General features: G+C 37.8%; 1 protein-coding gene across 1 annotated transcript in view; it reads left to right on the forward strand.

Moving 5' to 3' along the window:
• Positions 1-11,124, forward strand: part of LOC138978437 (sodium-dependent nutrient amino acid transporter 1-like) — a 34,982-nt gene that overhangs the window by 2,765 nt on the left and 21,093 nt on the right. The window contains exons 3-5 of the mRNA XM_070351179.1: positions 1,685-1,816; positions 2,137-2,264; positions 10,420-10,577. Coding sequence (XP_070207280.1) covers positions 1,685-1,816; positions 2,137-2,264; positions 10,420-10,577 — 418 coding nt within the window. The remainder of the gene's footprint in view (positions 1-1,684; positions 1,817-2,136; positions 2,265-10,419; positions 10,578-11,124) is intronic.

Genomic DNA, 11,124 nt, shown 5'->3' on the forward strand with positions numbered 1-11,124 from the left:
ATTCTTTACATCAAAGTATTTACATCTGTAGCCTTTTACGAACGTTATCAGAAAAACAAGGGAGATAACTAGCCTTTTCTGTTCGGCAACACACAACTTAACGTTGGGCTTTTCTCGGAAACTATAAAAGTGACCGGGCTCAAATTTTATGTGAACGTGACTCCCAGTGACCTCTACACTTTGACGTCTGCTTTGGTGACCTTTGACCTTTTTCAAGGTCACAGGTATGTCTTGAAGGAAAAAAATTGAAATATCATATCTCTGAAACTATTCATCGGATTTGATTCAAACTTTATAGGATTATTCTTTACATCAAATTATTTACATCTGTATTGTGTTGTGAATAGCAATTTCTTCCTGTCCATCTGATGCCTCATATAATATTCAGAACTGCGAAAGTGACTCGATCGAGCGTTTGCTCTTCTTGTTATTTCGTGACACCGGAACGAAGAAGAGCACAGCCATGGGTTGAGCTACCCTCTGTGTGATGGATGCGCGCGTGTTTGTTGAGTAGGTCTACGTCACTGTGTGAGTATGTGAAGGCTCAGATGCTTTTCTCGTTGTAAACATGTGATTTATACTGAGATTTGAGAATGAAGATAATTATGGAGGCTTAGAGCTTGAGATTCGATCCTATGTAAAGGTACACTAACCTGTAATGTAAAAGAAAACAAAATTAAAATTTCATTGAAAAAAAAAGACCAATGAAGGATATGCTCACCGCCCAAAAAGAAAGGAAAAAAAAAAAAAGACGAAAGAGGCAAAAAAGATGGGTTGAAGCAGCCAAGAAAAAAAATGGAAAGAAAAAAAAAAAAGGTACACTCCTTCTTGTGTAAACAGTTCTGCAGTCACCGACTCAGATCTGGTCAGACCACCCCTGCATTTGATCACATACCAAAAATCAACACCCAGACTGCTCGCCGTGGAAATTTGAAATTTTGTGTGTGGGACAATTTCTGAACACACCATACCACCGGGTGCATTTAAAAAAATTCCGGAGAAAAAAAAACCCACTAAAATAAATAAAAAGCCTAATGAGTATGCATGCACCCAGGCTGTTCATTTGTGGAATGTGACCATTTGGAGGGGTGGTCGTATTCGATGTAAAAACCTGCCCAGGGCCGAGGGGCACGAACCGAAAGTGGGTGCCACCCAAACGGGAGGGAGCAAACCGCGGGCTCTGATTCGTTGAAATCACCACAAATCTCAGTTTCAAGCAATTCAACACTGCAGGTGGCTCCCGTTTGGGTGGTAACTTTCTCGTGCACCACAGCCCAGACCTCTGATGGTGAGTCGAACTGTTTTCACGAGAAGGATTGTGCGTTGATTCTGTCTTTGCGTTGCAGCAGCTTTTGTGTTGATGTGCGTTGATTCTGTCTTTGCATTGCAGCTGTTTTTGTGTTGATGTACTTTTTTGCATTGCAGCTGTTTTTGTGTTGATGTACGTTGATTCTGTCTTTGCATTGCAGCTGTTTTTGTGTTGATGTACGTTAATTCTGTCTTTGCATTGCAGCTGTTTTTGTGTTGATGTACGTTAATTTTGTCTTTGCAGCTGTTTTTGTGTTGATGTACGTTGATTCTGTCTTTGCAGTGCAGCTGTTTTTGTGTTGATGTACGTTAATTCTGTCTTTGCAGTGCAGCTGATTTTGTGTTGATGAACGTTAATTTTGTCTTTGCATTGCAGCTGTTTTTGTGTTGATGTACGTGCTGATCGTGGCGCTGATCGGCGTGCCAATGTTGTTTATGGAGTTCTCCTTGGGCCAGTTCTCTGGCAAGGACCACATAAAGGTGTGGGATTTGAACCCGGCGTTCAGAGGTTTGTGACAGTGCCACTCTTATCCCCTTATTTAGTCTATGTTTTGTAATAAGTATGATGTATGAGAAATGTAACGTGCGTTGTGTGTGTGTGTTGAGTGTTAGTGTGTGTGTGTGTGTGGTGTGTGTGTGAGTGTGTGTGTGTGTTTTGTGTTTTGTTTGTTTGTTTGTGTGTGCACGCGTGCTTGCGTGTGTGTGTGTGTGTGTGTGTGTGTGTGTGTGTGTGTGTGTGTGTGTGTGTGTGTGCGCGTGTGTGTGCAAGCGTTCGCGCGTGCGTGCGTGCTGTCAGGAATTAATTTTATGTTCGTTTTATATTTTCAGGGGTCGGGTTTTCTATGTCCTTTGTAGGTTTGTTAATGACCTTCCAATTCCAAATCTTCATGGCTCACTGTCTGCTGTTTGCTGTGACCTCTTTCAGTCACACCTTTCCATGGAACAAATGCGAAGCGGTTCGTATCACCCACTGTACTACTTGTTCTTGTTCTTCTGTTCGTCCTCTCGTTTCAACTGCTCATTTGAGAAAAAGAGATTGAGCATTTACAACGTCAAATCGTTGGAGAGATTGAACATTTCAGCTACAAATATAAGAGATTGAGCTTTTTTTTTATGTATATATATTTTTTACACTAAAATACCAAAATTAATGTGATGGAGAATTGTTACCTGCTACCTTAAAAGAGATGGAGCATTTTTAACTGAAAATCTAAAAAGAACGATTTGTTTCAACTGCATATCTAAGAACGATTAGGCTTTTTCAACTGAAAAACTGCTGAAAGATAAGAATTTTTAATAAAACAAAAACCTGTGAGAAATTGAGACTTTTTTGCTACATATCTAAGAGAGGTGGGGCGTTTTCAACTGCAAAACTGAGATAAAATGGGAATTTCATCTGCAAACCTAAGGTAGACTTAGCTTTTTCAACTGAAAATCAGGGTAAGAGAGAATGAGCAGTTCATGCAACTGCATATCTACGACCATAAACAAAGCACACAAGTTATTAAGACAAATTTCGCACGCCACTTAAAAGCAATAATTCAGAGTGTCACTCCTAAAAGAATCACCTTTTTTTTGTACTTCGCTGAGCTCCGCTTGAAGTACTTTTTCATCTGAATGAAAATGAAAGGAGTTAGTTTTTCTAATTATCAATGGAGTCATATGAATTTTGCTTTTGTGTTCTCTCATATTTGAGATGTCAAACGGCAAGTTTTTTAACAACTCAGGACAGTATTAGTAATGAACCGTGTTGGATCGAATGGACGGCCGTAGACAACAAAAAAAGTAATTTTGCGATTTTCTAGATTGCTATTAAGGGCAGACCGGGTAGGCAAAATGAGTTATTTTTGGTCTCATACACCTTTTTGGGGTTGTTGCATTTTTCACACCTTTGAACATCCTGGAATGCATTCAATAATCTGCTTTTGTCATTTTAGACATGTATTCATGTAAATAAAACCATTTTCAAACCGATGTTTTGTTGTTTTTGTCTGTGTTTTATCAAAAAAATCGAAAAAATGGTCAACTTTGGATACTCCGTGCTGGTAAATGTGCGCACATGACATGACCCTTCGCTGTTCAAACTGTGTGGAAATTTCCGTTCTTCAAGATGACGTCATCACCGTTGGGGAATTTCCGTTGACATAGGCACAAAGAGAGAGAATCCGTTCCAACCGAAACCCCGGAATTAATATATGCAAATATATGTAGGTCAAAGGCATTTGGCGCAAGCGCAGTAGACAACTTATCAGTCCCCCGGTGTCAACAAATCCATGACGTTTTCACCGATTCAGCAGCATTTTTCAAAGTTTTGAGCTGCGGAGAACAACCCTAACATTGGAAATGTTCGGCATAGTGACAAGAAATATCAGAGAAAGATGAACCAGCAGCAGCGAACAGTAGAAGGAAGTAACAACTCTCCGAAATGAACCAACAATGTTACATGATCGTATTTGAGCAGACGACATTCTAAGATTCTTGACTCGACGAGGTGGGTTTTGCTTCTTTCTCTTTTCGATCTTGTTTGTTTGACAACGTGATTTATTGCACATCGTTATGTTGTTGTTGTTGTAAGAATGTGTTAGGGTTTGCAGGTAAATGATAAACAGTTTGTGTCTGAAGTATTTTGCGGGTTTCTTGATCCAATTTACTGACCATGCCGCCGCCGCACACCCCCCCCCCCCCCCCCCCTCCCTCGATCATCTCTGTGATATCGTCTTCACAACCCCTATTTTATTGTTCTTCGCTGGCCAGTCCTTGAGAGCTTACTATGGTGTAACATGTCATCAGTATTCTTTGTCTGGGGTCAAACTGAGAAGCAGCATCTGAGCGATGTACGACTGACACAGTTTCTGTTTCTGGTCGTTGACCGTAGGAAAATAAGTACCCTACTAGAGAGCGTTCTCTAATTCTAAAGGATTGGTTTACACCAGCATGGCTGACCAACCTATCATTGACAGCAATATTGTTGTCAAATCTTTTCCATTAACTAAGGAATAAAAAAAATAGATCCAATTTACTTCACCAAAGAAAAAAAAAGAGTTAAACTAAAGGACTGGGGATGCAACTCATGAATCAAAAGCATAAAGATCACCTGCAAACAGTGCTAGGTTTAGGAAATCTGAAAATGTATACACACACACAGAACACACACACACACACACACAAAACAGACAACAGACAAGAAACAAGCAAATACATAGCAAGTGTGATGAAATAAATTAATTTTAAAAGAAAAATATGAAAAGAAAGAAAGAAAATAATTCAGCTAGTTTCAGTATTAGTTCCTGTGTGTATGTGATTGTGTGGTTACTCAAATCCCATAGTAAACTTGACATGTACATTTTGTGATAGGGGCCAATTAATGAATGTCTTTTGTGTGTGTGTGTGTGTGTGTGTGTGTGTTCGTCAACCGACATATGTGGGTACGAGCCGCTGAGGTGGTTGTAAGAAAACCCGCCTGGTTCAGTGGTTGGGGGCTGATTGGGATTTCTGATTTACCAGCCTAGCCAAAAAGTTGAGGTACACCCCATGTAACATGGTCATTTGCAAAATAAAGTACAAGCACTTGTTGACGTTTATATTGAGTCTTAAAATTTGCAGCTTATTACAAACAAAAACCATGGACAGTTGTATCAAATATTAAATCAGTTTTTGTGTATTTATTAGGTTGGAGCAAGGGGAGAGCCAGTCCTCCTGTGGTGGCAGCGAGGAGAAAGATTGACCTGATGGAAAAGTTTGCTAAACCGGAACTACCCTCCTCCACAGCAGAAACATCAGCTTTGCCATCTTCTGACCAACCATAAGAAGATACAGATACTTTGCCATCTTCTGACCCATCACAAGCAGATATGGATACTGGTACTGTGCAACGTCACTCCGCTGACATGTGTTGGGCTTTTGTCAACATTGATCAGCTCAATCTATTGCTGAAAGGTTTATATCCTGTACTGAATGCTTGTCTGATAGCAGTCTGATTATGAAAGAAGGTGATGCATCAGCCCAAGGATTTGCACAGGCCCTGCATCTGGAGTGCATATGAGTGTCCATTCAAGTCTGCAGTTGTTTACTCTTCTCCCGGTGTTTGCAACGCTTCGGGTGGTAAAGTTGCATTTTAAATAATCCGCGTATGACCAAGTTGGTACATGGAAAGGGACATTCAGCTTTACAGAAATTTGCTGCAGTGTTAGGATTGAGCACAGAAATACTGTAATTAAAATGTTGCAACTTTTGAATGGCTTGATAGCTTTGTTCCATTTGTGTATATATAATTATGTAATGTTGTTGATGATTTGTAAAGCATCATTTCTATGCAATGGAATAAGAAATCAGTGCATCCGTTGGGTTTTTATGAGTCTGACAGTTTGGTTCTGATCAATATTTTCATATCAGCACAAACACAAATAATTGACTTTTTTTAATGTTTTCATATAAAAAAAAATTTAAATAAAAAAAATCTGATAATTTGATTATCAAATCATTTCCCCTTCATAGTTAAAGTGTTATTCTGGTTAAAAAAAAAACCACCCCATTAATTCAAGCTCTACTGTGGTACTAGTTTACCGGGGTACTAGTGAGACTCTTTTACATGCTGTTTTCTCTACATGTAATTTGAGACAAAATGTGGTAATTAAAATGTTGTAACTTTTGAATGGCAAGATGGATTTGTTCCAATTTTGTATATGTTGTTTATGATTTGTGAAGCACCATTTCTGTGCATGGAATAAGAATACAGTGGATTCCTTGTGTTTTTATGAGTCCGACAGTTTCGTTTTGATTCATATCTGCACTAACATAGATGAGTTTTCAAATGATTTTTTAAAAAAAGTCTGGATAATTTGATCGTCAAATCATTTCCCCATCATAGTAAAGTGGTTATTCTTATAAAAAACATATCAATTCAGGCTGCACTGTGCTACTAGTTTGAGGTACTGGTTGGAATCTTTCAAATGCTGTTTTCTCTGAATGTAATTTTCAGACAAACATCTGTAATTAAAATGTTGCAACTTTTGAATGGTTTGATGGATTTGTTTCATTTTTGTTTATGTTGTTTATGATTTGTAAAGCGTCAGTTTTGTGTATGGAATAAGAGTTAAGTGCATTGGTTGGGTTTTTATGAGTCTGACAGTTTGGTTCTGATTCATGTTTTCATATCGGTACAAACAAAGATGGCTGTTTTCATATGATGTATATAAAAAAAATCCTGATAATTTGATTGTCAAATCCTTTTCCCTACATAGTAAAGTGGTCATTCTGATAAAAACATATGAATTCAGGGTGCACTGTGCTACTGGTTTTTTTATGTACTGGTTCAAATCTTTAAAATGCTGTTTTCTCTGAATGTAATTTTCAGACAAAACGCTACAATTAAAATGTTGCAACTTTTGAAAGGCTTGATGGATTTGTTCAGTTTTTGTATATGTTGTTTATGAGTTGTACAGCATCAGTTCTGTGTATGGAATAAGAGTTCAGTGCATTGGTTGGGTTTTTATGAGTCTGACAGTTAGGATTTCATGTATTTTTCTTATCAAAACTGAACCGGTAACTGAAAATGCTAAATTAAAATAATATATTGCTTAGAAATGCTTTTCGATACACAGAATTATTAAACACACACATATTGCTGCAAAGAAGAAAAATTGGATCAAAACATGCACTGGTTCACAAACTGCAACATTTTAAAAAAAGCACATTTTATAACGTTTTTCTCACATTTTGGTGAATAAAACCCCCAAAAATTGCTTTTCACTCAAAATTTAAAATGGTTTCCCTTAATTAGGTTATTCTGCTTGCAAAAATCAAACAAGCAGCAAGCTGTTTCCAAAATAAAAAAAAAAGTGCTTGCCTACCCTGTCCCCCCTTAAAGCTGTTGCTTTGAAGCTGTGTACACTCCTAGGGTTCAAATCAAATCAGATTAACTTTATTATCTCACATAGAGATCGAAATTGCTGTGGTGGTGCATGTAACAAAAAGACAAACGAAACACTACAACATTTTTATTTTTTATTTTTTTTTATTTTTTAACCTCAGTTGCATGCAGGTTTGCTACTACAATTATTTTTTGACTTTTGTGTGTGTGTGTGTGTGTGTTTGTGTGTGTGTGTGTGTGTGTGTGTGTGTGTGTGTGTGTGTGTGGCTTGGAGCAAACCGCTTCTTCATAGGTCTTTTCTTTTCTCAGTCAAATGTGTACATTTTTAAATCAACAAACTTTATCAGTAAACTAATATGTTTAAATAAATAAATAAATGAAAATAATCATAACATAAATTTATTCCTAATGTTCAGCTCAGTTTCCAATAATACACCCAAATCTAACTTTTTCCCATATTTAAATTTTCCAATGGTCATTTTGGTAATTCCGTCGCGATATAACCTTGGATGGTTGAAAACGACGTTAAACACCAAATAAAGAAAGATTTTGGTAATTAAAATACAATAATTCACAAAATTAATATAATCATTTTTCAAACTTTCCCTAAAATAACCCAAAAATACATTTTCTTCATTCAAAATGATGGCAACATGTATTTTCTTATAAACACAATCTTTACATATTTTCCAACCCTTCATCACCTCTTGGCAACTAAAATAGAAATGTTCAAGGGTGTCTAATTCATTACAAACTTCACACTTATTCGATGTTCGTAATCCCATTGTGTTTAACAAAATATTGGTTGGATATATTCTATGTAATAATTTCCAGTGCAGCAGACGTAATCTTTCTTCTTTTGTGCTGTTAACAGCCAGTAACCAGTTTCTCTTATCCAAATCTACATTATGTTTTCGTTTCCAAAAATCACAGGCACTCGGAATCGGGACATCAAGATCAACTAAACATGTTCTAATAAACTTTACTGTTATAAGACTACAACAGTAATATTATATTTAAATATATGTACTAATTAATATTGTTTGATGACTTAGCCCTGACTGGTTGACGCCATTCAAATGTCAAGGTCAGAGCGCCGTCACCCGAGTTGATACACCACACCCGACTTTCTCGTCTTGAGATAATACAGTTTTCTATGTCTCTGTCTATAGGTTCTGGCCAACCAATTTTCAACATTTTTGAAGCTAGAGATTTGAAACTTTTCTTTTTTTTTTTAAACATGACCCAAGTCTTGTTGACACTTCTCAAAATGTCAAAGTCACAGTGGGGCCGGTGTAACACGAAATTTTACTCCACGAAAAATTTACTCCGGAGTAAATATTTCTAACGAAATTCTTACTCCGAGTACACTTTTCGTACGAGAAAAGAACTCCCCAAGGCACGAAAAAATTACTCCCTCCACGAAATTTTTACTCCCCATTTTTTTTACGTCCAGTAAAAATCTCGTACACAAAAATGGGATGCGTGCGAAGGGATAATGCCAATAAGTGATCTCGCGCACACGAATGTCGCGCTACCCTCCTTCCACCCCTTCCACCACCAAGACTAACAGGGGACAAGGGAGTAAAAATTTCGTACACCTGGCATGGGAGGTTAAATTGCTCGTGTTGGGGTGAAGTAATTTATTCGTTATTTATTCGTCAGGGGAGTAACATTTTTGTACGAAATGTTTACTCGGAACTCACCTGTCTTGGGGAGTAATTTTCTCGTGCAATGGGGGAGTGCTTTTTGACTCACATGCGAAGCAAAAGTGAGTCTATGTACTCACCCGAGTCGTCCGTCCGTCCGTCCGTCCGTCCGGCCGTCCGGCCGGCCGTCCGGAAAACTTTAACGTTGGATATTTCTTGGACACTATTCAGTCTATCAGTACCAAATTTGGCAAGATGGTGTATGATGACAAGGCCCCAAAAAACATACATAGCATCTTGACCTTGCTTCAAGGTCAAGGTCGCAGGGGCCATAAATGTTGTCTAAAAAACAGCTATTTTTCCCATTTTTCCCATTTTCTCTGAAGTTTTTGAGATTCAATACCTCACCTATATATGATATATAGGGCAAAATAAGCCCCATCTTTTGATACCAGTTTGGTTTACCTTGCTTCAAGGTCAAGGTCACAGGAGCTCTTCAAAGTTGGATTGTATACATATTTTGAAGTGACCTTGACCCTGAACTATGGAAGATAACTGTTTCAAACTTAAAAATTATGTGGGGCACATGTTATGCTTTCATCATGAGACACATTTGGTCACATATGATCAAGGTTAAGGTCACTTTGACCCTTATGAAATGTGACCAAAATAAGGTAGTGAACCACTAAAAGTGACCATATCTCATGGTAGAAAGAGCCAATGAGCACCATTGTACTTCCTATGTCTTGAATTAACAGCTTTGTGTTGCATGACCTTGGATGACCTTGACCTTGGGTCAAGGTCACATGTATTTTGGTAGGAAAAATGTGTAAAGCAGTTCTTAGTGTATGATGTCATTGCTAGGTTTAGTTATTTGACCTTGACTCTGAAGGTCAAGGTCATGTAAAGGTCAAGGTCAAGCATGTGAGTCGTATGGGCTTTGCCCTTCTTGTTTCGTAAAGGGAATAACTTTTTCGTACGAAGTGTTTACTCCGGAGTAAAAATCTCGTGGGAGTAATTTTCTCGTGTTACACCGGCTTAGTTTGAGTCTATCAATCGGAAGCGTTTGTAGAGCTAGAACAGCAGATTCGTTGTTTGATTAATTTGTGTCGTATGAGTATTTGCTCTTCTTGTTGTTTCGGTCCCATATCAGCAATGTGTTTCAATGATGAAGTTTAGAACATTAAACAACAATTTGCCTGTACAGAAAGAACGTTATCTTAACATCCCGAGGTCAGAAAGAACTTGCACCAAATGTGTATCACAAGACATAGGTGATGAATTCCATTATTTATTTGTCTGTGATTTTTTCAAAGAAGAAAGAGCTGAGTTGTTACCACCTTACTATTGGAAAAAACCTAATGCACTTAAATTTAAAAAGTTGTTTGCTACTAAGAAAAAGAAATTGCTAAAGAATAGAAATTGTAACAATTTTTCATAATTTTTTTTATTTTTCTATTTTTTTTATTTACTATATTAGCATAATATATCATGATTGTATTGATTGTATTTATTGTTCAAAATGCCCCCATGGGTTATGGACTAATAAAACTTGAAACTTGGTATACGTGTAATGACGACTATTTCGCACAGGATTGGAAAGGCTGTTTTGACACCTACGCTGACCTGAAGGACATAATACGTTGCAACAAAACCTCGGTGAAGGGTGACAACTGCCTGTGCGTTCAACCCACATATGTACCTGACGACTGCGTGGAAAAGAACAACGTAGCTGCTGAGTTTTACTACAGGTAAAATAATTTGTGTTTGATTCTTGGTATGTTAACGAAAGTTGAGTCAGATGAGTATTTGGTCCCCTTGTCTTTGGTATTTTTGACTCACCTGAGTAATCAGTGAGTCTCAGTAAATGAGCAATGTCCATCTGTATGGGGAGCCGGTCGGCCGCCCGTCCGTCCATGAAAAAAAATGTAACGATGAGGTTATCTCAGATGTTATAAAGCTAGAGCTTTAAAACTGTTCACAATTTTAGAGTTTGATTATCACCCGACATGACCTAAATTTGGTTGCCCTTCGTCAAATGTTGGGGTCACAGAGGGACATGTTCATGAGATATGTTAAGTTGATTTAATTTGTTCTCCGATTTTTTTTAACAAATGTCTCAAAATTGCAAACACTTTTAGGTGTTAATAATCTGCAGACATGACCAACATCTTGGCTTCTTTTCGTCAAATTTCAAGGTGAGAGCATGAAAACATTTGTTGGGGGGGGGGGGGTGGGGGGTGATGGAGGAGTGGGGGATTTATCACTACTGACAATATCCGAGGAGCCATCAAGAAA

The sequence above is a fragment of the Littorina saxatilis genome, linkage group LG10 (genome assembly GCF_037325665.1).
Source record: "Littorina saxatilis isolate snail1 linkage group LG10, US_GU_Lsax_2.0, whole genome shotgun sequence".
NCBI classification, from domain to species: Eukaryota; Metazoa; Mollusca; class Gastropoda; order Littorinimorpha; family Littorinidae; genus Littorina; species Littorina saxatilis.